At 46.7% G+C, this 27,415-nt stretch overlaps 2 protein-coding genes across 3 annotated transcripts in view; both read left to right on the top strand.

Moving 5' to 3' along the window:
* Positions 1-313: 313 nt before the first annotated feature.
* On the top strand, positions 314-5,097 carry drap1 (DR1-associated protein 1 (negative cofactor 2 alpha)). Of its 2 annotated transcripts, none has more exons than XM_030086332.1 (7): positions 314-500; positions 892-964; positions 1,576-1,669; positions 1,820-1,945; positions 2,072-2,162; positions 2,279-2,367; positions 3,877-5,097. In XM_030086332.1, exons 1-7 carry the CDS (start codon positions 459-461, stop codon positions 4,043-4,045), a joined length of 684 nt encoding a protein of 227 aa, XP_029942192.1. In that variant the 5' UTR covers positions 314-458; the 3' UTR covers positions 4,046-5,097. The 2 variants fall into 2 exon arrangements, with proteins under 2 accessions (XP_029942192.1, XP_029942183.1); XM_030086323.1 differs by having other exon boundaries at positions 3,871-5,097.
* Positions 5,098-8,332: 3,235 nt separating this feature from the next.
* LOC115386286 (mitogen-activated protein kinase kinase kinase 11) overlaps positions 8,333-27,415 on the top strand; it is a 49,073-nt gene continuing 29,990 nt past the window's right edge. The window contains exons 1-2 of the mRNA XM_030088540.1: positions 8,333-8,356; positions 9,192-9,998. Of these exons, the coding sequence (XP_029944400.1) occupies positions 9,242-9,998 (757 nt within the window). The 5' untranslated portion in view covers positions 8,333-8,356; positions 9,192-9,241. The remainder of the gene's footprint in view (positions 8,357-9,191; positions 9,999-27,415) is intronic.

Below are 27,415 nucleotides of genomic sequence, written 5' to 3'. Positions count from 1 at the left end.
ATATATATATATATATATATATAATTCGCAATGAATCCGACGATTATATGAAAAATGAAGACATTTTAGTTGTAAAAATGTATGTATTTAAGAATAACCACATATTTCAGCACAGGTCAGCCAAATAAAATACGGATTATCTGCGGTGCGCAGGGGAAGTTGTTCCTACCAAGTTTATTTGTTAATGTTTTAATTTGAGAGTGAGTTAAAAGCAGGATTATGGGATTTTCGGCTGTAAAGTGGAGTTTTGTGGCTCCTGTCGGGGCGACGGGCAGGCGATAGGACCCTGCGGAACGGCAGCTCGCGGGCGGAGAGTGACGACGACGACGTGCTAACGCGTTAGCAGCTGGGCTAGCCCCCGTTAGCCGTGGAGGGGAACCAAACATACATGATAAAGAAGCACCTGGCGGGGAAACTTTGCGTTTTATCTTTAATTTAGCCACCCGGGTCAGTTAACTATGCCGAGTAAAAAGAAGAAATACAACGCCAGGTTCCCTCCGGTGAGTTTAAACTTTAGCCGGCTTTATGGCTAGCTCTCGTTAGCACACATGCTAGCTCGAGTCAGTTTTTTTGTATTTAGATTTTTCACATTTTTGACAGAAGCAAAAATCTCCGCGTGGGTTAAAATGCAAACCTGAGTGAGGAGAAGTTACCGAGCTGTGCAGCCTTTCCTGCATGCAGGAGTACATTGGCGTAGCCGGTTGTTTTTAGCATGGTAGCTCAGCTGAGCTAAGCCTTTTAATGTTATCTATTGATGCACATCCTCTGCAGTTCTACACCTTCTACTGAGATTTCTTCGCTAAACTCATCACTTTAACTCTTAAACAGAGATTTTGCGGCTTTTGGATGGACTTGCTTGACCCAAAGTAATCGTTTGTATTCTCATTGCAGGCAAGGATTAAGAAGATTATGCAGACTGATGAAGAAATAGGAAAAGTGGCTGCTCCAGTACCTGTTATTATTTGTATCCTTCCTGAATGAAACCAACTTAATTTACATGCATTTTAAGGTTGATGGCTCGTATTCTACTAGTAATCCTGAGACGTATTCATCATTCAAAGCTTTATTGACAACAGGTCAGACGTTGGAGTGGATCCTTTGACACACAGGCGGCCAGTGCAGAGATTGAAGCTCAGGTGTAAAGCGCTCCGCCCTGTCTGGGTGAGTGAAGCTGTAAATTCACCTACAATGACCTCTGTTGTCTGAGTGAAGGTGTAAATTATTCTAACACATCCACTCATTGCATTCGTTTATGCACTCACTCAGCAGGTATAAGGGTCTCTGATCCTTCACTGACACTGAAAGACAGAGCTGTGTGTTATCTGCATACTACTGATAAGAGATGTTATTTTGGTCAGTGATCTAAGCCCGAAGGAGATATAAAACTTTTATAGTCTTGTGGAAGTGTAGTAAAGCTGTAAACAATAAGCTCCAGACCACAAAGAAAGGTCCATAAAGTTTTGTTTTGATGGGTTCAGACCTGAGGTCTGGAGCCGGGACTTCACCACCTGAACCAGGTTAAAATGGGACGTAAGTCCAGTGAGTTCCCATCGTTTCCCTTGACCGAGACCTCAGCTCGAGCCCTGGAGTTGTTTTTGGAGTCGTTGCTAACGAAGGCCTGCCAAGTCACCCAGTCTAGGAACGCGAAGACGATGACGACGTCACATCTGTACGTGTCCTCATGGGTGAATAACAGACCAGAAACCGCCAGAATTAAAGTCGTGTGGATACATGTGGCAGAAAAGCGTTGGGGCATCAGGCCCCCCATTGGTGAGAGCTGTTTTTTCACTTGGAGCCGTTGTCATGTTGGTGTGTGCAGAAAGCAGTGCATCGAGCTGGAGCAGCAGTTTGACTTCCTGAAGGACCTGGTGGCCTCCGTGCCCGACATGCAGGGCGACGGCGACGAGAACCACACGGAGGTGGGCAAAGAGAAAGTCGCCCGCAGGTACCTCCACGCCGACCCACAAACCTCCGTTCTACTTCACGACACGTCCCACAGCCGTGGAACTGCTCTCACAGATCAATGTGGTGAAGTGGAAGCAGATCTTTGAGCTGGTCTCTGTGTCCTCAGGGGGCGAAAACCCGGGACGGGCCGCAAGAACGGAGGAGCCAGCACCAAAGGCAAAGACAAGAAGCTGTCTGGAACCGAGTCAGAGATCGAGGTGAGGCTTCAGGTTCCTTTCAGACACAGCAAACAACGTTCTTCCATCAGGAGGGAAAATAACGAGAACCGATCTCTGTCCCGCTGACTGAACTTTCTCCCCGTGTGCGGCTACAGGGCGACTCTGAAGACAGCGTGACAGACGGGGACGAGGAGGACCACTCCCAGTCCAGCACAAACCTGCAGGCTGCATCCAGGTTCCACAGGTACGGGAACAAGCGCCCCCTGCAGCTCGCAGCAGGTTTCTGGGAAAAGGAGTGGAGTCGGGCTCAACTTGGTTTAAAAGACAAGTTTCTATGATTTTTGGATATTTGGATATTGAAAACACTGAATTAAATTCATTTTTTTTTTCCAAAACTTCAAATACAAAACTCAGGATCAGAAATGTGTCTGTAGGATTAAATCTGAATGATTTCCCTCCATTTGGATCCACTGTCACTTCGTATCACTGAGAGTCTTTACTCCAAAGCTTTTCACCCAAAAAACAGCTGATCAGGTCTGAAAACGGGAAACTTGTTTCCCCTTTGGCTGTCTGAACTCGACTTTTACAAAAAATTCAGACTCCGTCTCGATGGAAATGGGACACACGCAAAATACAAATGTTTTGAAAGTTCGCCGACTGTCTAGCTTCGATAGATTGGTTAGTTTCCAGACATTCGTCACTTTGAGTTGGTATCAGATTCCACGTTGCATGTGATTTTCTCTCCATACTAACGTTCATCAACTCCAACCAAACAGCCGTCCTCCTACTTTATAAAGATCATTATACTTTATAGAGACACTTCAGAATGCTTTCTGCAAAGAAAAAGTGCTGGAAAGGTTGTTTTTTTCAGTGCAAAGCCTAATGATCCAAAGAAAATCTCATGCCATGGGATCAGCTGGAGCCCAGCCTGAGCCAGAGTGTAGCTGAAGACCCCTGCAGGCACAGGCAGAACATGCAAACTCCACACAGATGCAAAGTGGTTTTACTTGTATTGTGTAAATGACAGGTGCATGCTGGGAGAACCAAACACCAGTAGATGGCGCTCTTCTGAACATACAGAATGGAGTAAAACCCTCCAGCTCCCATGATGCACTTATTTTGTAATGAGAGATTGTCAAGATGAAAACCCTAGGTTTTAGGGCTCCGAGGTTCCCTGAGAGGAAGTCCCCTCCTCCAGACTGTGATATCTGCTGTTTCTGTGTTTTCCTCAGTCGGGTTATGTAAGCCGCAATCTCAGGTTATTTTAGCTCAACTGGGAATCTGTGGGATTAAGAATCTTGATCCCAGTGGCTTCTGGGAAACGAGCGAACCCAAGGTGAAGGTGAAGGCTCACACACTCAGACTGAAATGTGTGTTTGATGGAACTGGATGGTTGCTCTGCTGATCGAACCATCAAGATGAAGAACTGGGTGATTTATATCTAGAGATCTGTTCATCCATGCCGAGCATGTCTGTGTCTCTACTGACACCTAGTGGCCAAATAGAGACACTGAAGGAAGAGTACAGTGGAAACAGTAATGTAGAATCCTAATGGAGTCAGATCCAGTGGGATTTCGCTCAGTGGTGACTCTGAAGAAGATCTGCTGCTTTTCTTTAGCTGAGAACGTTAATGGAATCAGCTGCTAACCAGCAGGCTCAGCGGTGGAATGATAGAACTACACGAGTTGGAGTCTGATATTGTTGATTCAAGCTGCTGACGTGGATTAATGAAAGTGTGAAATTCTTCTTCCAGCGCGCCCCCCCAGTTCCTCCCCATGGGGAACATGGTTCCAGCACAGCCCCTGGCCGCCGCCGCTGCCGCCGCCGCCTTCGCCCCGCACCCCTCCATGATGAGCGCCCCGGCGCCGCCGCCGCCCCCGGCGCTGCACAAACACGACGACGACGAAGACTATGACTCTTAGCTGCCCCCCCCTCTCCCTCCCCTCCCTCCCCCTTCTGCTCCTCCTCCCCCCCTCACACACACACACACACACACACACACACACACACACACACACACACCTCACCCTCCACCCGCGGAGGGGGAGAGACTGTCGACCAGGAAAGCCCCCCACCTGTTGTACATTCTGTGTTTTAATTTTCATTTTTTTTAAACATCAGCTACAGAAAAAAAAAAAAAAAAAAAAAACGAAAAAGAAAGAGAAAAAAGTTTTTATTTAATTGTAGGAAACAACGCGGATGTTTTTTTTTCTTTTAACCGTCGGGACAGGTCGGCTTCTGGTCGCCTCTTAGCTGTTTCTTCTTTGGATTTACGCCCTCCCCCCTCCCTGAACCCCCCCCCCCCCCCCCCCCCCCCCCCCCCCCCCGGTGGGCATTTAGAGGTAAACATATCAGTGGCCGCTCAGACTCTCAGGTTCTTGGGCCTTTCTTTCTCTTTCTCTGGCTGAGTCAGTATTTGAACGGAGGTCAGTCCCACCGCGCCTCCGGCTGCAGCAACACCAAGGAAGCAGGTTGCTTTTCTTTTAAAAAAAAAAAAAATATTCTCAGCTCTTCATTGGCCTGCTTTTTTTTTTTTCAGTTTCTATTTTTAAGTCCTGTTTTTATCTGGAGCTGCGTCAACAGGTCACCAACCTCCCGGTGTTTTTTGTCGTCTCGCAGGTTCGGAGCTTGACCCCCCCCCCCCCGCCCCCCCCCCCCCCCCCCCCCCCCCCCCCCCCCCCCTCGCCCTCCACCCCCACCCCCCACCCCCACCCAGTCGCCCAAACACACGGTTTACTGTGACTCTCGGACCACCGCTTTCCTTTTTAAAAGTCGTCTCTATCTCCACTTCTTCCTCTCTGCCCTTCCTCCTCCTCCTCCTCCTCCTCTTCCTCTTTTTAAATCCTTTAAAACGTGTTTAAACGAGATGAAGCTCCCAGGATGGTTGTGAACAGACAGTTGACACTGTATTGTAAACTTTTAACATTCTTTTTATTTTGTATGGGTGAAATAAAAGTTCATATTTCAATTTAAAAGAACGGCGTTTTGAAAGTGTTGTTTTCTTGTTTTTATTTCTCGATCGTTCATCGATCCGTCGTGACATTCTGCATCCCGTTCAGTTTAAAGTGTCGTATAATGTAGCGGTTTCTGATTCCTCCATTTCGCATGATTTCTGGTGGAAACTAACAGGAAGTGAGGCATGCTGGGAAATATGATTGGACTTTTTAATGTTCAGTGAGCGACGGTGGAAAGCAGAGTTGTGAAGTTTCAGATGAGCCCATCGATTAGGCGACACAAACATGAACCTGATAGTCTTCAGTGTTTCATTCAGACGAGGATCTGTTTGATAAACCGTCTGAATTTTGCCTTTCCTTCATCTTTCACCGCTGTAATCCGGTTTAAAAACCCGGCGGCGGATTATCCTCTGCTTGCTCATCCCGGAGTGTGTCCGTCCAGCCGCTTTTCCTCTTCATTTGTTCAAACAGGCCCACTTTGTCATCCACCCCCCACCCCCACCCCAAACCCCGCTTAGCAAAGCCACCGACAGAGACGTAAAAAAAACAACTGCATCCTTCCTGCACAGGCGTTGACTCAGCGGACCGAGGGGAGGGAGGGTGTGGTCTGAGAGTGGAGAGGTGGTGTTCAAACAAGCAGAGGCAGGGGGGAGTCAGGAGGGGGAGGGGGGGGGGGGGCATCAAAGGCCCCAACAGAAGGAAGCACACAAGTTTCCACACAGAGGTGGCCCTCTGATCCCTCTCCTCTTAGGAGGTGGAGTCCGGCGTCCACCCATGCCAACACGGAAGCTCCCCCCCCCCCCCCCCCCCCCCCCCCCCAAGCGGGCAACTGTAAGGCCCTGCTATTCCAGAAAGTCAAGCAAATTTAAAGGCACAGCGAGCAGAAAACTGCTGCAGTAAGATATAAAGAGAAATCCACGAAGGTGACCAGATCGGGGTGTAATGCCACTTTGTGCCACCAGATGGTGCAGCGGATCACTGAAGTTGGTTCACGAAACAAATAAATTAACAAATTCTTCCAAGTATGAATGTGAAATCTGACAAATGTTGAAGCTGTTCACAACAAAAACGACTCACTGCTGCACAGAAAGTAATATGACATTAAAAACAACCACAAAAACAACTGAAAGTCGAGAAAACGTCGGTCTAATAATTGTGTTGAGCTCCATATTGGCCATTTTATTATTATGGATCTTAGACAAGCCTGTTTAAAGACTCCTTTCAAGTGAAAATGCTTCATTTTAGTGTTTTACTTTCAGAAAAGTTGTCAAGTTCATACAGCGACGTTTTGAAAACTGCCAGACACCCAGAACACAACCACACTTGTTCCCTAAACAGGGCTTCAATAGATATTTGGATGAACTCAAACTGCAGAATTCTTTCAATTCTTCCTCAGAAAGATGGAATAAAACTTTTATCAACTTTGAGTCAAAGCATTTTAAATAAAGTGAACTTCATCCACAGCTCCTTTATTCAAAGCACGCAACGAGCATGGAGGCAGACGTACACAGAGGAATTTTACATGCATTGATTGAAGAAACTCCTTTTTTTTTCCTTTACAAAAGAAACTTTTCTTCAGATTCCTCCTCAGGGAACCAGCTCACTTTAGAACACCCACTTGTTTCAGAAAAAGACTTAAACCTCTATTACTTTTCCTTGAATAGTAGATTTAAGTTATTTGATTTCCTTTATACTTTTTAACTTTATTTATTTTCCTTTTAAAAAAATTCTTAACTACTTTGTTTTGGTGAGTTTGTTCTGTAAGTGTCCTTTGAACTTCAATCAGTTGAGCTTTTCCAGTAGTTTCTGTTTTCCACCTGTTGTCTCTGTCAGGTGAACTGTACCGGAAAAGCAGCGCAGTGGATTTCAGAATAATAGTTAGGTAACGTCAAAACTGTATACGAAGTCCTCTTTTTTGATAAAATATCAATAGTAGCAGTAATAAATGTTTAAAACTAGTTCGCCAGAGTGGTTATCACAGCGCAGCAGCGCTCCAGTATTATATTAAAGTGTAAAAGGTGTTTAAATTTGAACTGAAGAAACCTGTTGCTTTACTTCCGGTATTGGCCACGCCCCCTCAGTCTGTCAGCCGCGTCAGTGTGAAGTTCGCGGAAAAATAGGAGTGAAACTCCCGGAAAAACGAGATTTTCAGATAAAACTCATTTAAATGAGGCAGAAAAACGCGTCCTGGAAAACTTTATTACAAAGAAACAACAGTCTGAAGCAGAAAGAAGCTTCAACTTCTACTTTTATCAACTCATTGAAAGAAATTAATCTTGATCAAAACTGAAGAGTTAATAAGTAAAAATAACCAAAGAAAAGCACTTCTTGATTATATTAAAAACATTTTTTAATGTTTTAAGAGTGTTATCTGAATTTAAAAAGTTGTATACTTAATAGAATAAAATGTTATAATATTAGATAAAGCAGAATACAAATTAATGAAATAAATATTAAATGCAAAAATGTACAAGGCTTAACTGTGAGGCTCAGTTGGTAGTGTGGTCATATCTCCATGGGTAGGTTGCAGGTTCACTTCCTCATCCACCGTGTAAGAATTGATTAAAAATAAAAACACAACAAACATTATTTACAGAAAGGAGTTGAAGAATCTGATGGCCATATGTTGGCCATGTTGTCGATATTAACGGAACAAACAATGCACATATTTGAATTAATGCAGATTTGATCCAAAAAATGACAAGGAGATGTTTTGAAAAGATTGCATTTTTATTTATTTATTTTTTTTAATTAAAGTGGTGTGAAACAACAGACTGTCCAACAGGGTCCAACATGTGATTAGATTGACAACATGGTAACTATGCGCCCAAAACATTTTCCAACAGCTATAAACCCTAAAATTGTTCTTAGAATTTCTTTATTAGGATAAAAGAAGAAATAGTTTCAAGAAATATGTGTGTGCAGGCCTGAAAGGACAACTTGTTTGATGATGTAGTTGAAGTTGGAAGGTGTTTCTTTCTCCCAGACGCGGTTGCAGGTTTTACTGTGTGCGCGCGGCCGGATGCGGACGCGCCGGTCCTGCTGCGGCTTGACGCTCCGCGTTCACGCCTCTCAGAGTCATCTGACTCTTTTCCTGTGTGCGGAGGAGAGCAGGAAAAAAAAAAAGTTTGAAACCCCCACCCTCCCCTCTCGGCTCACACGAAGTGGTTCGAGCCGGGACCTGCGGAGCGAGGCGGACCGGGAGCAGCGGAGCTCGGAGCCGGTGATGGAGCGCGCTTTGGATCCCGTCTCTGGAAGCGATCCGGACCGGAGCGCGCGGTGAGACGGAGAACCAGCGGGGATCGAGCCGTCTTGTTTGCGTCCTCCTCCTCCTCTTCCTGTTCCCAAACAGCCAAAGTAGTTTCTGTAGCTCTGTGAAGGTGGGAAAACTCCTCACACCCCCCACCCACCCAGCACCCGGCCGTCCAGCCAGCATGCGCGCCGTGGCGCGGTGGGATGCGGGATTTCCTGCGGGATCGCGGCGGAGTTGCGGTCAGACGCGGTCGTTGGAGCTCGGGGTTTAATATTCCTGCCAAGCGGTCAGCGTGAAGCCCTGGTTGGCCTGACTGAATGCTCCTTTTCCTGCTATTCTTCTCCGCTCCTCAGCGCTTCCTGCTTGCGGTGACCGCTGCACTTAATGGCTAAAAATACATAAATACTCCAAAAAGGCTGGATTCTGGAGCGGCAGAAGGCTCGCTGGATTAGTTTTGCTGCAAGTTTTTTTTTTCTTTCTTTTTTTTTTTTTTCTTCTCAACAGGTGGTTTTGAATGAGGGGGGAGAGGAGCCCGTTCAGCCATAATGAGGATTTTGGAGAGTCTCTTAAATACAGGCTGGTGAAATGATATTGTGCTCGAAGAACCATGTGTTGGGAACCCACGCACCACATCACTTGGACAGAGAGGAGAGCCGCTCAGTGGTAATCAGATAGGACTGGGAGATTCTTTTTTACTTTCTTTTGATTTTAATGTCCACGCGGATGAAAGACACTGCCTGTAAATCCTCTCCGCTTGATGGTCCAGCGCCTGAACTCGTTCGCTGGTCCCTGATGAGCCAACAAGAAAGACAGGAAAGGGAGCGCGGCGCAATAAAGTACTCCTTTGTACTTTATTTTCAGACCCCTGGGGTTCAGAATCTGATCCAGTCAAAACATCTGCGTGAGGCTCCATGGAGCCGCTGAAGAACATATTCAGCCGCGGCCCACTGTCCAACTGGAAGAATCTGGACCAATCGCAGAAGGGGAACTTCACCAACCCCGTGTGGACGGCGCTGTTCGACTACGAGGCGTCCTGTAAGGATGAGCTCACCCTGCGCAAAGGCGACCTGGTGGAGGTCCTCTCTCTGGACTCCGAGATATCGGGCGACGAGGGCTGGTGGGCGGGCAAGGTCAACAACAAGGTGGGTATCTTCCCGTCCAACTACGGCTCCTTCAAGCCCAGCGGCTACGGGAAGCTCCCCGGCAGCGGCGTGGTCGGCGAGCTCAGCCCGGCCGTGGTGGGCGACTTCGAGCCCGAGCAGGTGGATTTCCGGGAGCTGAGCCTGGAGGAGGTCATCGGCGTCGGGGGCTTTGGGAAGGTGTATCGCGGTACGTGGAGGGGCGAGCTGGTGGCGGTGAAGGCCGCCCGGCAGGACCCGGACGAGGACATCAGCGTGACGGCGCAGAACGTGAGGCAGGAGGCGCGCCTCTTCGCCATGCTCACGCACCCCAACATCATCGCCCTGCAGGGGGTCTGCCTGCAGGAGCCCAACCTCTGCCTCATCATGGAGTACGCCTCGGGGGGGCCGCTGAGCCGGGCGCTGGCGGGCCGCCGGATCCCGCCGCACGTCCTGGTCAACTGGGCCGTGCAGATCGCCAGGGGGATGCTGTACCTGCACAACGAGGCCATCGTCCCCGTCATCCACCGCGACCTCAAGTCCAACAACAGTAAGTCCTTTAAGCCGGCCGGGCGGCGGGGTTACTCTGATCAAACAGCGGCTCGCAGGGCCGTGACAGTGACGGGACTTGATGTACTGGAGTATAAAAAGCTTCTGAGAGAACCTAGCAGGGCTCACAAAGCCACTCCTGGAACAAAGAGCCTTTTTTAAACCCCCCCCCCTCGCTGGATTTCTCAGACTCATAACAGCAGTTTCTGAAATGATATTGTCTCTCAGGGTTTGGGTTTTGTGCAATAGTGGTTTCTTTCGTATGATGACCAAGCAGAAAAACAATTAAAGGTGCAGTGCATCCTTTCAGTATCGCTGCACCCATTACTAACTTTTAGGTACTTACTGATCCCGAGTACCGGTGCAGCCTAGTTCATACTCGGAGCAAGACACAGAGACTGTGAACAACCTCTGCATTGACACTACGCCCTCCTCCATCAGTATTACAGTCGACAGTATGTTGCACTGCTGGTGTTTCTGAGCCCTGAAACTCTTACTGTCTGTGCTGCGTCGATATCGGTGCTTCTGTACTGACAGGTTGGCCTGTGCAGACTGAAGGCCTGCAGATGTGTGCTGCTGCTGCTGCTGTTGTTGTTGACAGGACAAAAATACCAGCAAAGGTCAGGATTTCAAGATTTCAGCTTCACACTTTGGACCCTTAACGGCCTGGGCGGCGGGAGGAGGAGGAGCAGTGTTGTTCTTACGTCAGGGTTTCGGGTCCACGCTTCAGAAACGTACGCTGATAAAGTCGTCGTCCCACCTGAGCTTCCCAGCGAACTCCCCTCTGTTGTTATCATTCTTATGATGCAGCATATAATCCCTGTCAGCTCTGCGCCCCCCCCCCCCCCCCCCCGTGTCGCTGCACATCCCCATCACCAAAATAGAAAATGCAGGAACTTGAAACCTATCCACCCTCGATTCAAGAGCAAAGAAAGGCTTTATTCAGGGAGTTCTGAGACCATTTCATCCGTGATTCGTCAATACTTTCACCTTTTTCCTCATTTATTTTTGTTTCATCAGAATCCGAGTTGCATAATGGCGCCCGTAGCGGGACGCGAGTCTCCTGTAGCTCCGCAGAACAGAGGAGTTATGTTAATATGGTGTTTGTATATGAGGCAAACCAAAGCGAACACAATCCCTCTCTGTGTGTGTGCGAGCGAGAGGGAGATGGTATCGCTCCTCCTCTGCCTCCTCCTGCCTCTTGTTTTTTAATTCTTCTCTCGATCTTTGTCCGCCGGCCTGCCTCCACATGTCTCCGCGCGGCCTGTTGTGCCGCTGAGCAATATCCTGTTGTGGTGGCGGGCGGGGAGGGGAGGGGACGGGACGGGACGGGATGCCGGGGTCAGTTGGTTTGCCGGGATTGAGGGGTTGACAGGTTTAGCACGCAGGTGCGACGGCAGCGGTGGCGTCGTGGCCGCAACGCGCCGTAAACACCGCCGACCGCACCGCTCCGGTACAAAATGTACTCCAGCGCCGGTGGCAGGCCTCAGATTATGGTGTCAGTTCCTCAAAAAAAGTGATGTAAGGTCTTGAGTTGGCGGTTCTGCACTATCAGAGGGAAGATTTCTTTTTCCGTATGCGTCACTGACGAGTTCAGCGAGGACGCCGTTAGTCCGGTCTCGGTTGAGAACGATGACCTCCGGGGTGCCGGTGGCCCGGGAAGAAAGAAAGACTGAGGCCGTTTGCAACAGCGATGGATTGAGACGGCGAGCCGTCGAGCCCGAGGGGCCTGTGAACGCCGTCTGAACGTTGCTGTCGTGCGTAACGACCGGTTGAAGATGCTGATTAAACAGGATCACGGAGGAATGTGCACGTTCGGGGTCCGGATCCAGAACGAGTCGAGGAACCTCCGTCTTACGGGATCAGACGGGGATTTTCCACACCTTCTCCCCTCTCTCTCTCTCTCTCTCTCTCTGTCGATCCTGTTTTTAGAATCTCGCCACCGCCGGCGGCGAGCAGCTTGTAAGTTTGAACGCACACAGTGGTTGTTCATCAGCTAGCTGTTAGCCAACGTCAGCGGTTGAGAGCCTCGGAGCTTGAACGGTGACCCACATTCGCTTTCTAGTTTCTTATCTGCAAACAAGGACGTTCACTGTACTGCTGGAGCTTCCAGACAAACGTCCAGTGGGGAAAAGTGCAGGGCCGACTGAGGCTGCACGGCATCCAGTGAGCTGCCATAACGTTGTGGGATTTGGTCAATTGAATGTCTTTGAATGTCCTGTATTGACGCCGTCTGTTCCACCATCACCTGGACATTCACTGATCTCCATCCAAGCACATTGTGTGGAAACATAATTTATCGTGGTCTATTTATTCTTTTGCACTTGCTTTTTTTTTGTATGTAAATTAGTAATTCAGTTTTGAGATGCTGTTCTGTCAACTTGCGAGGGATTTTTGCAGTTGTTTTGTTGTTTCCAAACATCCTGACTCATCTCTGTCTTAGTGTTTGTACAGTAGACACATCGGCTTCATGACGACCGAAACTGACTCGACTTCTGCCTCGAGTTTGTGTGAGACGACGGGAATCTGTACTGTGAGTTTGTCACGTACCAGGTAGTTGTGGCGTTAAACAACCAATCAATTATAACGTTTTAAATAGGTCGTAGGGGCGTTTTTCCAGTAGACAGTGAAAGTAGAGCAACGTTAATTAGCCACTAGCATACAGAGTGTTGACCACATTTGTTCATTTTGTGTGAATAAACCTTTAAAAGAATCATTATACACACTTAAATCTTAATTGAAACGTTGAAATTTAGCATTTTTCTTTTACAGAATATTGTAATTGATGTGAGTCAGCTAAAATATGCTAGTTCGTTGTAGCAGAGGCTACACGGAAAGCCCTGCTATCGCCGTTAGCCTGTGCGAGCTGACTGCCGCCCTGTCGTTCCCAGCTATCTGCACAAAGCCCGCACGGATCCAAAAACAGCTATAGGCACGGCCACACGCCGTTAAAAAAAAAAAAAAAGTGAGCCGAGGCTTTAGTTAGAACTGGTGGGGAAAGTGCCAAGCTAAGCACTCTCTGGGCCCGAGCTAGCGGGGCCTGTTTTCAGGAAGAAGCCACAGTTCCATCTTGGATCAACATGTCCGCCTCTCTTTCTCTCGCCAGTGGACAAACATCTGATACATCTCTGTACCATCATGTTTTCTTTCAGGGCCCCCAGAGCCTCGCACTCAAAACATCCCCTGTGTGTGTGTGTGTGTGTGTGTGTGCGGATATATGCTGGGCGGCTGGATGTGTGTGTGTGTGTGTGTGATGTTTGCATGCGTTTCAGCTAACCCCCACTGCCGCTGCGTTTACGCCGCTGAACGTGTGCGTGGCTTTGGCGATAAGGGATAACGTGGCCATTCGAGCGAGGGTGTCAAACATGAGGCTGGTGGGCTAAAACTGGCCCCACAAGAGGCTTCAATGCAGATAAACTACCAGGCAAATTGTGAAAAAAGAGAAATAAAAAAGATTTTTTTTTTTTTTTTTTTTTTTTTTTTACAATTGTGTCCAGAGATTACTGGACATGACATTAGGCCATGAAAGATAGAGACCCTATTTTATCAAACTAGCATTAGCCTCAAAGCCATATTTGTTCAAAAATACAGAATATAACCAATAGTGGGGAATATATATTTTTTACATTTCATTGGATATAAATATTGTCATCACATATACTCTGCTAAAATTAAAAGGTTGTTATGACACTAATCTTGGAGGTACACTTTGGATATTTAAATTCAGCCCTGTTGGCCCTGAGTGTTTGACTATTAGCTGGCCAGTTTGGTGTTTAATTGGCCGTGTCGCTGTGTTGCGCCATCTGGTGCTATCTATTTGTGGATTTGTTTATTTGAACTTTTTGATTTTGGACTGGGTGGGGTTTTATTTTCAGTCTCTACCCCTAGATAAGTATTATACTTCTTAAACTTCCTTATAACGAGAAATTGACGATTTAATCTGACGAGTCAGTCTCAACCGTTGTTTCCTACATCTAGTTCCTTAAACATGCATTTGTTTTTGTCTTGTTTTGGATCAAATGCGAGACCTCTAATGCTAGTTTTAACGGCAGTTAGATCCCACTAGGTCCTCTTGTGGTTGGTAAACACTTTGCTAGTTTGTAGCTGTTGTAGCTCAGATTTATTCAAAACCTGACCTTGAAAGTTCCCTATTAAGCAATTGAAAACATTCACTGTTGCACCTTTGGTCATTGCGATTATATATAAGACTGGAGTCATGCAGTAGGTGGAGTGTTGTGAAGCTACATGTAAATTTCTGCTGAGGAATCACTAGTTTATCAGGTGAAATCAGGTTCTGGACCTCAGTTGACCCACTGATTGTAGCTCAGACTCGACCTATTGGTTAAAACTAACAGGGTTTAACAGTTTGTTAGTTTGTAAAACTGCACCTTTTAACATTGCCAGCCACCTTTTAATAAATGAATTGTATGGTTTTCCGTCTTGTCTGTATTGTACGTTGGTTTCGTCATCTGATAACCTGTGTTGGACGGATGACACTCTAACAATCCGTTCGGGAAATCATGCATCCTTAAAGAACTGATTAGATCTTCCTCTGACTCATAGTACCAGCTCAGATTCAGCTGATTTAAAGGCAGCTGTTTGTGTTGAACATCTTCAGTTTTTCTTGTACGGTCACGTTACTGACTCCTGGACTCTGTTAGCAGTACGTTTATGCTGACATGTACACACATACCAGATCACTTCATTTTGTGATCTTGTCTGCTGATGCAATAGAAGATAACGCCAGACTTAAGTAACTCAGCAGCTCTGTGATTATACAGATTCTAATCGGTGGGCATTCCTCCGGGCACTCTTCAGGCTGTTGGTAGTTGTTTGGCAAGCTACATAACCACTGGTAAGACTTTTGTTTTCAAGATGGCCGCGCATTGCCTCACATGTGGGCATAAACACTATCTGATGCACAGCCGAAGAACTCTTTATTTCAGTGACTCAATCGTCCATCTGGTTGAATGAAGAAACACTGTTTTGGAAAATAAAAGTGGTGTAATATTGCACATACAACAGCTACTATTGTTAGCTTAATGATGTTACATAGATCTAGCATTAGCTGGATTGCGTTGGGATCTTCTGTTGTGCCTAAAAGGCAACAGTGCACAATTTACTGTTATTTCATTAAATGGACAGTCCAATAGTTCAACTACAACACAGGTGATAAATGTTGAGTTCCTTTAGCTAGCCATGAAAAGGCTAACAACAACCTGCTAATTGTTGCCAAAGCAGCCAGCAGAGCTTTATCTGCAAGTCTCTAAAAGTATTGAAAGTCAATTTGTGCTGACTCTTCCCTCTTAGCCAGGAGGTTGTGGGTTCAATCTGGTCCAAGCTTTTCTTTTTGGAGTTTGCATGTTCTTCCCATGCATGCAGGAGGACTTTAAATCAGATGAAGTTGGCTGAAATGGATGGAAGTGGCCAAAAACTACATCTTATTGCGTCATCTCATGCATCCTGATGCATCATGTAACACTCTGATTCACCGCCATCCTCACTGTCACTTACTCAAACTCGTATTTCCTTGGATAAAGTAGTGCGGAGATGTACCACACAGTTGAAGATGGCTGCAGAGGCCCTTTGTCTTTGCTGACTCTTGCCAGCCAGACGCCAGTGACCCAGAGGTGCTTGGCAGAGGGCGGCGGCAGATAGCCGGCAGCCCTTCACCGCCGTACCGTGCCAACACATTGCCAGCGGGTTTTGGGCACACGTGCAGTTGTTTTCCCAAACTCTGCTGCAAGTGTAATTAAAATCTCCAGATGTGATGAGAAAGAAGAGAACAAAATAGACATCAGGATGAGCGAAAGAAGAGAAAAACGGATGATACAAAGGAGGAGGCTTGAATAGTGACTCTTGGTAAACAGCTTGACGACAGGCTCGTCCGTCCTGAACTCCAAAATAAATCACCTATTCGGAGTCTGCCTTCAAACTTTATTGACTTGCTCGGCTGGCTCTCAACTTTGTGATCCGCCCCACCCGGGAGGAGCAAATTTATGCACATGCTAAGTGTTTTTATTCAGATGGAGGCGTAACCTCAGAAGTCGGAGTGTGACAGAAAGTGCATTGTCAGGCATTAACCCATCCATAAACATGGCCGCGTCCTCAGCGCCAGATTGCTGACTGGCATATCCGAGCGGTGCCTGTGGGGTCCTGGCAGGGAGTGGAGGGGCAAAGAGGGCCGGGGTGGGGGTGTGTGGGGGGGGGGCGGTCACCTGGGGTAGAGCTCAGCTGCATTGCTGTGGGCTCAGAGTGTGTGGCGGCGGGCGATAAGGGAGAGGCGAGTTTCTCGGTAAATTAGCGTGTAGCTAACCTGGCTGGGTTCTTTATTCTCCACTCTGTAATTTTTGGGAAGGACAACCGGAGCCAATCCCCTCATCCTGGACCCATATTAAAGAACGGACTCCAACTAAATTTCTAAAAGATCCATATTGATGTTTGGCAGGAATCAGCTCAATGTTCTTTCCAAGGCTAACGCTGATAGCAGCATTTTTCCAGAAGCCTCTTTTCCTTCGGTTTTGTTTTGTTGTTAAAATGTCCTCAAGACGAAGTTGCAAGCAGATTTTAATACCACGTTGATCTCTTTTAAGAACTTTACTTATCTGGTTAGCCTTTGGCATTGAGATAACATGATTGATATCGGCCACAGGCCCTAGCTTAGCATCGAGACTGGAAGCATGGAGGGAACAGCTTATCCAGCTCTGTCACAGTCCTTTAGCGTGTTTAAAGTTCACTCTCGACTAACTTTCGCATTAAAACATTTACAGTCTGTAAGATAGAGGATAATCTGTACTTATGAAATCCAATCAAACATAGTGGGTGGTTGAATTCTATTGGAGATTAGCGTTAGGGTTAGTGTCAAAACACCCAGAGTAAATGAGTGACAAACATAAAAAGACCAAAATAACACACCTGCATTCCAGTTAACTGATACTGAATCACTCATTAAACTGATCCATGCAGTGCTGACAGCCCACAGCACATTAATAATGACGTTTAAAGACTTTTTAACACCAGTGAGGAGCAATAATCTCACAGATGTCTACACATTGTACAGATGCTAATGTGTGAGGATAACTGAGTGGTTAAAACCTTTCCTAATGTCAAGTTCTAGCTATTATAGCAAACAATATTCCTTCTTATTCTTTGTCTCGGCTTCAGACACGACTGTTTAATTTTCAGCCATCACCTGGGTGATGATCCTGAAGTCTAGCATGGCTCAGCATTAGCCGTGTTAGCACACCTGGAATGCTAACTTGCAGACAATATGGCTTAAATTATAGCATAACTTATCAACGACGTGAATATTGGTATTTGAACATGCGTATTGATCCTATAAAAGACACTTTATATGAGTATTTGTATCAGTGTCTTAAGCACAGTTCCCCAAATTGCCCCAAATTCACTCCAGCTGTGGCTCGACCACGTTGGGGAAAGACACTATACATAGAAACATTAATATCAACCGGCCTTTTAGGAAGTCAGTATTGTGCATGCTGTTATCACGGTGATTAGTCTGCGATACGTCACGCAGCCTCGGCCTTCATAGACTTTGCTCTCCGTCTGATGTGGATGCAGACCGAGACGCGCCAACACAATGGCCGCCCGCCCACGCCTGGTCATGTCTTCGCTGTGTGTGTGTAGCCGACGCAGGACGAACAAGGGGGGCGGGGGCGGGAAGAACAACAGAACTGCGGGGAAGCGGGAGGAAGAGGACGGGAAAGGGAAAAGAAAAATAAAAACTCAGACTGGAAGGTCAGAGTGGACAGGAAGCAGGAAGTAAGCCGACTCCACGTGCAGATGAGCATTAGCGGGTATATCTGTTGGCCAAGGAGAAACCGATTGTGAGGCTTGGAACACACGTGTGTCGTGTGTTTTTTTTTTTTTTTTTTTTTTTTTTTTTTTGTTTCTCGGCAGGATGTTTAGATGAAGTGTATCAGTGTGTGACATATCAGATGGTGTCGGCGCTGGAACAATAAAGCTCAGGGCCCGTTTCCATTGTGGCCCATCCAGAGTCCAGCAGCTCTTATCAAGATCAACGCAGCTTCCAGTGTCAGTCATTAACACACATTAGATAATACATGGACGAACTGGGTCATGGTACACTTTCTCACAATCCGGACAGGAATACCACAGAAACACTTTAGGGAATTAGAATATGATAATGAAGATAAAAATAAGCTAAATGAGTTAATAGACTTTAATTGGAATTGCTATGCTGTGAGTTTCACCTCCAAACAGACAAAGCATTTTTTTTTAAATGCAGAATTCAGATCTGAAGTGTCAGACTGAACCCGTCCATCATGTCGGACTGACACCGAGGGAGGAAATTGAAAGTTTGATGGCCACAGGCAGGTCAGGGCCCCCCCCCTCGGTGCGTCTCGGCAGGAGTGAGACCTGCACTCCTCTGCTGGGCCGGCGCATCGCCGGTGGGCGGGAGACCTTGTCCAGGATGTCACCTGCCTCCGACGGCCTCCTCCTCCTCCTCTACGCCCACGCGGCGTCGCCGGCCCAGTGGATTGGATTTCTGAATCTGTCACATTCGACCAGCAGACTGAACCAACTCAAACCGACCGCGAGAGACAAGCGTCTGACAGCTCATAAAACACAAGAACTTTTGGAAATAAAATATTTCAAGAGAAAGACTGCAAAGTTCTTTTTCACTTGTTTGGCTGTTCGAGTTACTTATACATCAAAATATACCAGTAAATACCATCTGTGACCTCTAGATGTCACTGTGTGACTACAGAAAGCTGCTACAGTGCCATATAAAAAAACGAAAATCGATTAGTGCTGTGTTTGACTGACCCAAGAAAGAAAAATGTACAAGATGTTGAAGTAAATAATGACACCAAATCCACACAGAGAAAAATACACTGTTAAAATCAACATTGGCGAGTACATGAACAGTCGTGTGGACAGACTATGAACTAGAGAAACTACAAAATTCCATTAAAATATGGACTAAGAATCAGACAAAGTTTTGTTAACACGGAGATTTAGTTGAACCGTTTTCAAACATGCAAACTTGAGAGCCTTCTTTTCACTTGAAAAGCTGTTGTAAATCTGGCCTGGGATTGATTTCTTCTGTACCTACTTGTAATTGATTAATCTGATTTGCTTCATCAGAGCAGGAGCCCTGCCGGCCTCCCTTACCTTGACCCCTGGGCCTCTGGGATCAGCCGGTGATGACCTCCAGCGTGACTGTCTGGGTAAAGAGCTGTGATGAAGGTTAAACTTCAACGCGGAGCCCTGCAGAGCTTGTTAATCAGTGACCGTTTTCAGGAGCTCCCAGCCTTTACCTGGCGCGGCAGGCTTTGCACAGGGAATCATTTATAACCCCCCTCTGACAGTGTGGATGTGGGTGCCCAGAAACAGAATGCTCCCTTGTGTGTGATTTGGAGGCCGTCGCTCTCATGATGATTAGCTCATGTGCCAGAAAACGCTTGACAGCCGCGCGTTGGTCCAAATCACGTTGCCAACTCAATTTCATTGTTTGTTAGCTAGCCGCGGTGTACAATAGTCGGTACATGTCTGTGTACAGCGAGTACCGAAAATCAATTTCTCTTCTGTTGCGCACAAACCTCTCCTAACTAGGACGGTGCCACCTGTGAGAAGCTTATTTATCTTCCAAATCCCCCCAAAATGTAAGAATTTTGTTTATTTCACCTACAGTGTATTTTTTTTTTTTTTAGCAATTTCTCATACAGAGTGTGATTTTGATGTCAACGCTACATCTCAAACAAAGTAATGCCCTGTTCATATATTAGAAATTAGGTTGTAGTCAGTCTTTACTCTGCAAAGTCATCCCTCAGGCCGGATCGTGCCTCCTGCTGGGCCGCATATTTGACACCCCCGTGGTTTAATCGACGTAAGTCTTGCTCCTACCGTTTGTACTCCCCTGGTTTTAGCCCAGGTGTTCTTCAAGGTAGCCGTCAAGATCCTCATTGAATTTGATCTACCCATTTAAAGCTCGAAAAAAGAAAAAGCCCAGTTTTTATAAAGCAGTTTTATCATCGTTTTTTTTTTTTTTTTTCTGAATCTGTATTTTTCGTCAAATTTGAACATGCATTTGTAACGCTATACAACTATTTCAGTTAAATAAATGTGTCATCGCTCATTTCTTCTGAGGGAACACTCATTTTCGTTATATTTTGTCAGCGCTGTCAAACTTCTGTGGCGCTCGCCGGTCCCATTCTGTCTGGGACGAGCAACGTTTTGGAGTCTTTTCTGCCGTCCCCGGCGTTGGGATCGCATCCCACTTGGTGGTGTTCAGTTGTGGAGGGGGCATTCGGGGCCCGACTGGCTGGTTCGCCTGCAGCTGAGCTGAGCTGACGGATTTTGAGCCGTTGGTTGGCACTCAGGCAGTACTGGACGGAGCGTGGTCTTGGATTCTCGGTTGGTGGGGGACAGATTGAGGCGGTGTGTGTCCCTGGACGGGTGGACGGCCTGCGGCTGAGGTCCACGGCGGCAGCTGCACCGGTGTCATCCAGTACACCGATGGTTGAACATCGATCAGCTCATACCGAATGATTTACTGTCGACACTCAGTCTGAAATGTCACCGCTACTGTGTTGTCTTTTAGAAGTTTCAGATGTAACGTCTTGAGTTCAGTGTCAAGACTATAACTTTATTAGTCATTTACATTGTCGGACTTTCATTCCTCATGATGCATGAAGGATGGATGCTTTCGGTGTTTTCACCGATACGGTACCAGCTTTTGGTACTTTTGTGTGTTTATGCAAATGCTAGCATGCTAACGGTGCCAAATGCAGGCGTTGTAGCCGTGGATCTGAAGCTGTTGAAAATGCTGCACTCCTCAGCTTTAAGAAGAATCTTGCGCTTCCAGATTACAAGTACTGCTGCCGCAGTGAGCCTAATCTTTGAAAAGTGGAGCCGTGATTTGAAGCGCTTGCTATCAGCTATTCTACTGTTGACTCAACGCTCTGCTACTGACACCATTACGTACAACGCTGTGTTCATGTCAGGCTTTGAAAATCACCCACTCCTCCACCCCCTCACAGTCACAAGGACACATTTAGGTACCGAAACGTTTGATTTTACGTGAATCGGTACCTATAAAAGTACCAAATTCGGTACCAATCCCTACTGTGCAGTGGTGTCATAAAATTAAAGTCGTCAGAGGACTGACTTTTTCTCTTAATTAGTGGAAATCCACTGATCTGTGGTGTTGCTTAATCACTGAGATGAGGGGTCAAACTTTAAATTGTTTCACCTGTCCAGTTGTTTTACCTGTTCACTCCACCACATGGTATTTCCCTTTCTGGAGACCTAACTGGACATATTAGCATTTATTGGGCTGACAGAGACACAAACGGTGATTGTACTATCAGAATGTTGTGGTGAACAGTAAACTGAAGCCACCTGTCAACCTCAGAAGTGATATGAACGCCGAGTGTTATTACCCTCCGATACAGCCTCATTTTAATCCCGTCTCCAGCCGTGAGCAACCTGTAGTGTCAAAGTCACAACGCGATCCGTTACTCTCACACTGAAGGCAGAGTGTTCTGATTATAGTTCTGAAGACGTCTGCGGCGGCAGTGCCAGGCCTTTCGTTGATTCCTTCGCTCGATCAACAACTCACTGCTCGACCCCGAGACGAAACTCCAGCGCGAGCGAGCGAGCGAGCGTGAGTTTCGCCGTGAGTCGACGTCTTCTGCTCTGCGATCATGTCCTATCTCTGGCTCTGTCCTCCCCGGCTGCCTGGTCAGAGGTTGCCAGACTGTCTGTCAGCCTATGGCCTCGTCCCTCAGGGGACAAAGCTCCCGTTCTTCCTGGGGAAAACCCCCACCCTGCCGGAATTCTCCCCTCGCCTACGGGCAAAGGGCGAGAGCGGGGGAGAAAGGTAGAGAGAGCGCAGAGCAGGCTTCGGTCGGCACAGTGTGGACATTTAAAAACCAATATGGACACCTTTTGCACACATTCTGAGGAAACACAAAATAGTTCCGCCGATATGAACTCATACGCCGCAACAGACATCGACAGGGGTGAGGACAGACGGCATGCCGAGGGAAACGGCGCTGAGAGACGGGAGAGGCAGCTCCTGTGAGGAATTATAGAGGACAGATAATTAAGAGAGGTGCGGAGTGAAGAGGCGGAGGGCCGGCTTCTGCATCTGGCCCGCTCTGGCGGCTCGGCTTTAGGTTTGGAGAAAGGCGACGGCAGCTGGAAGAATCCGCTCTCACATGTTCTCGTAAACGTCCTTGAGCAGGATGTCCAACCTTTACGAGCGTCAGGTGCTTCAGAGGAAAACTTTGGCGTCACTGAGGCCGCCTCAGTCTGGGCGTCTTCGTCCTGGATCGGTCTTCTGTTCCCACACCGCAGTGAACAGATTCACTGGGCTGAATTCACAGTTGAAAACTCAAAGAACAAATACTCTTTCAGGAGGCAGACAGGAGGGCATGTTATGAGCCTACGGGTCACATTTTCACGGCGTTTGAAATGGATGATGTCCTCCACTGGCAGAAGATGCATGTCCCTCACAGGACATATTTAAAAGACATTACATGCTCTACTGTTGATCAGCTGATAGAGCAGCGATCTTTCTAGCAATGCAATTAATTCACCCAGTGTCGAGTTTTAAGACTTATTAAGCGTTATATAATGTGTGTTTTCCCTTGACCTGCCACAACTAAATGCTCACTCCATTGATATTAGCTTTCTGAAGACGGAGGCTCTGAGCATTTTGAGGCTTATACACTGCGTTAGCTTTAAGTAGCTGTTTCGCTCTTCTGAATTATTGATTTCGTAGAGAATTAATGGAAAGTTAATAAAAAAAACTTGGCTAAATAAGGTAAATATCCTCATTTACGATGTAGCACTATGCTAACATTAGCTTAAACTTGGCTTGATTGCGGTGCTCTGACTTATCGGTGTCTTCAGGATCACAAGGAGTTCTTGTTGTGATTAATGTGAGTTTATAAATTGTGTCTGGTCTGAAAACTAGACTCGAATTGAAAGAAATTAGGTGAAAAAATGTTGATATATTTTTTTAAAACTGCTAAAGTCACTTCTAGTTCTGTCTCAAACTGTTACTTCAATGAAAATGAAGAAACCACATAAAGCAGAAGTAACAGCGAATGCATTTTTCCTTTTTTTTTTCAACATCGACGACTTCTTTCTTTCAGTGCGTTTCGTCTCAATATTGCAGCGAACGCCAACTCTCCCTCTATTCAGCTGCGGAACTGTCAGCAAACTGCTTCTTTCAGCCATTCCTGCTTTTTTTTTCTCTTCACTAGACTCTCGTCTGCTGCGACTCCATGACGTTTCAAACCGTCCTACATGTGAAGTTGTCTTGTTAAAAAGAATTCGGTGTGGAAAGAAGTGGGTCAGCTGCTTAAAAAAAGTGGAAGTCCGTTTTAATTGAATGTGCGTCAAGTGTTGCAACAGCAAGACTGTGACTGTCCCGGCGGAGAATGAGAAATGCTATCCAGCTATGAATTAGGCCTCTGTGTCGTCGCCGCGTAGCTTTATGCAACGTCGTCGGTTCACAATGTGCCGCTGTATGCTAATCAATCAGACGTGCTAACTGATGTTGTAAAGACATTAAATGGAACCGCCAGTATTCCACAGGGGGCCATTTTCAAGCATGATACGACATTTAGTCGATTTTATAATAATTTCTTTGACAGTTTTGCTCTTTTACTTCTCAGATTACTTAGAAATCGACACTTCAGTCGAGGCATTGATGTGAAACCCGGTTCCCCGAAACCTGCTCGTCGATTTCAACCTTTCTCTCTTCCTGTTTTTTTTTTTTTTTCTCTTCCCCGGGAGCTCGAAATGACTTTGCAGATCAGGCTGCATCTTACTCAGCTGGTCTAAAACCCAAATAGACCTCAGGCTGTAGTTTAATGACACCAAGAATGCGGGGAATGTAAATAGTCCATATTTGCCCAGAATGCGAGGTTATGCTTCATCGGCGAGGAGAACGTCTGTTAGATCAGCAGCGCTGGAACACGCCGGAATTTAAAAAGAAAAAAAAAAAAAAAAAACCGCCTGACGGTGGGATTGTGGCGGGGCTGCCGGGTTGAGTCAGTCCCAGCAACAGGCTTCGTATCTGCGCCTCCTTCACCGGGAGTCGCGTCTGAAACTGACACGCTCTTGTTTCGGAACAACAAACAATGCCAAAACAGAGTCCCGTCGCCATGGGGACGTGTCGTGGTGGTGTTTTTTTTTCTTTTTCTTTGTGGGGACATTGTTGGTTTCTCCTCTCGGTCGGGAAGGCGTTCTGTCTGGGCAGGACTGATCTGGCCGAGATACCGGCCGCTCCGCTTTGAAAGAGGAGCTGGATTTCCTCAGAATGTGATACCAGGTGGGAGATAAGAGTGAGAAGGTAGAGAGAAAAAAAAAAAAAAAAAAAAAGACAAATCCTCACATATCCTCCACATATCAGCCGAGAACTTTCTGAGCAGCTTCAAGGTCGTTCGGGCCGAGAGCAGGGTTTTTCCCATGGTTCCTCCCACTGCACCCTGCAGTTATCCTTTCTACACGTCTTTCTTTTTTTAATTTTTGGATGTGAAACCGTCTCAGTCTTCTTGTATTGACGACCGGTCGTTGCCACGCGGCGTGACTGACGTCCCGGCCGCCAGCGGCGTTCAGGAAGAAGAGGGCTGAACTGTGAAGGCGAACCGTCCCTCGGTTCAGGAAGTGGAAGGAGAATGCGGTGTGTGAGTGTGTGTGTGTGTGCTGAGGCTGCTGAAATGCTGCGTTGCGTCGTGTGTGTGTGTGTGTTTGAAATCGCGAGCGCTGTGGAGTCACACGAGTGCAGGTCAAAGGTTATCGGGTCCATCGCCGTCTCCTGCGCCCGGGTCGTGTCCCTCGGTTGTGTCTCGGTTGTGGAAGTATCTTGACCTTTGCTGTACCTTCTGTCACAGAGGGAGTTTTCTTCACGCAGCTCAGTCAGGTTTCTTGCTGTCTTCTCTGCTTTGTGTCTAAAACTCTCATGAAATGTGTTAAATAATCAATTTTTCTTTGAATTTCTTACAAGCTGGATCGAAGCGTCCTGTGAACTGATTTTTGCCCACGGGCCGAATTTTTAACACCCCTGATCCAGACTCGGATATGTTGACTTATAGTTAAACTACTTCACAGATCTTTTAGATATTAATCGGTTAATAATTCCTCTGTGTTTTTGGTGTGTCTTGGCTTCTGTCTATTGACTCTTTTCACTATATCCCATCCTTCTGGGGCTCCCATTAAATAAATCGTCTGTGTTCAAGTCTGGCACTCGCTTCGGGCGGCCATCTTGGAATATGTACGTTGTTGCGACAGGACAAGAGAACGAGCGTGAGCAGGACGACTGGAATAAACCCAAAGCAGAATGAATGAAAAATGATTCAGTTGGGCTTTAGAATCATAATCAACCAACCACTTCAGAATGAAGCTTAATTTCAAATGGGAGTTTTCATTCAGAGTTAATTTTTTGTAAAGAGATGGTGTTCTGTACTTCTTTATTTCAGAACTTTAACCAAGCTAACCACAGTAAACAAAACTGAATGTTTCTTGGAGCGCCGACACTCGTCCAGAAACGGTTGAGACGCGACGTCCATCCAGTTTGGAAATGAAGTCCTGATTGTGCAGACGAACTCCGACCCACATTACATAATCCGGCACAAGGTTGCCGGTTCGCGTCGAGGCGGTCCAGCAGCAGAGCGAACTGTGGTGTCCATGGGAATTTGGAAACTCGGATATCGAGGTTTCGCTGTGGGGATCGTATGGAACCAGACGGGAGGCAGCGTGAAGGAATGGGAGCCAGTAAAGCCTCGACCGGCAGAGACAGAGACAATGACTCAGGTTTATAATCCACCAGAATTGATTTTCTGCAGGAACGTTAGAGCAGCCAGCTCTCTCCCTTCACCTCTTTTTGCCACTGGCTGCTCCTTCCATTTAATCGCTAGTTTCTCTTTTTGTGAGACAAGACTCGATATATAAAGTTAGAACTGGGCAATATGGTCAAATGCTCACGTACAATATGAACTCGTTTGACCACAAATACAATTCCGGGTCAAAATCATGAACAAACTTCAGCAAAGGAAGTTTTATTTACCACAAAATAAACTTGAATTCTCCAGAGAAATGGTTAAAACAATCCTTCTCAGCTGTGTCAAACTCGTTTTAGTTCAGGGAGAAACTAGAGGGGCTCAGTGCAGTGAAATGACGGCACAGTTAATGCAAAAACGTCCACAAATCTAAAGGCTTTAGTGCAAATAAACAGTCGTCAAATTTGTATTCTGTTGCGAAATACATTGAAATGTCTCTCTCAATCCTGCTGCAACTAAATATACTGCAATGTGTCCCGGGTTTGGTCCACGGACCAGATGTTTGACCAAGCTGCACACAGAGAATGTCTCATTTTATTAGTTTTGCACCTGTCGCCGTGCACGGCACCTGGAAGTACAGCTGAAGTGCATGAAGGCTTTTTCGATTATGAAAGGGTCTCCCATCATCGCCCTTCAACATTCTCTCTCTCTCTCACACACACACACACACACACACACACACACACACACACACACACACACACACACGGCGAGCGGACAACACAACCTCTTGTGATGCATTCCTTTGTGACGTCAAAGCCGCTGCCTCTGGGCTGCGAGGGACGGCACAGGATGTCTGAGCACCGCCGACCAAGACAAAGGGAGACGGAGCGCTGGACGTGCACAAGCAGATCAAGTTCATATTTCTGTGTGGCTAAGACGAGAGGAAAAAATAGGTTTTTCAGTGAAGTCGAAGGAAAGAAAGAGAAAAGAAAAAAAGAAAAAGCCCAGAAAGTCGGAAAGTGCCTCCAAATAGCAGGAGTCCTACTTCCCTATAATAAGTCGGATTCTTTGCGCTGCTCCAGACTCCGGCCCTGCTGCCCGCCGCTCCGCCGGCGAAGGGGAAGAGCGGCTCGGCTGCCGATCATACCGAGACATGTGATGCCGAGTCACACCGCAGCCGCCGACGTCCTCGGCCCTGCAGCCTTGTGTTTTTCTGTTTTGTTTTTTTCTGCAGGAACTGGCTCGGCGGGCCTCCTCAGCGCCGCGGCATTGCATAAGACTGGCTGCTTACCAGAAAGCGTCTGCCCGCCTGCCGCTCGTTGCTTTTTCCAACAGATCTTTATTGCGCTTGTTTTTTGTTTTAGGTGGACTCGGTCTTGTGTAACCCTTCTGTTTTTTTTTGTTTTTTTTTTTGATTGATCTGCTTGCGCCAGCCTCAGCCTTGTGCTTCCTTTGCTTTCAATCGATTCTTCTGTCTCTGTGGTGAAACTTGAATTAGTATAAAGAAGATTTTGAAAGTTTTTTTTTAGCATTTCCGGCTTTTCTAAAGTCCCATATAAGCGGAGTGCTTTGCTACTATGTAGGTCAGTAGGTGTGTCGCTCTGGAATTGGCCTCCGCCAGTGTGAAAAGTGA

The sequence above is a fragment of the Salarias fasciatus genome, chromosome 3, assembly GCF_902148845.1.
Source record: "Salarias fasciatus chromosome 3, fSalaFa1.1, whole genome shotgun sequence".
Lineage (NCBI taxonomy): Eukaryota > Metazoa > Chordata > Actinopteri > Blenniiformes > Blenniidae > Salarias > Salarias fasciatus.
Note: the sequence above shows the minus strand (reverse complement) of the source record. Positions and strands in the feature narration are given on the sequence as shown.

Excerpts from the sequence above, each read along its gene's own strand:
- drap1 (XM_030086323.1), top strand. The coding sequence starts at position 459 with ATGCCGAGTAAAAAGAAGAAATACAACGCCAGGTTCCCTCCG. Across the intron at positions 501-891 it reads ACAACGCCAGGTTCCCTCCG|GCAAGGATTAAGAAGATTAT; the intron begins GTGAGTTTAAAC and ends TTCTCATTGCAG. Across the intron at positions 965-1,575 it reads TCCAGTACCTGTTATTATTT|CTCGAGCCCTGGAGTTGTTT; the intron begins GTATCCTTCCTG and ends CCGAGACCTCAG.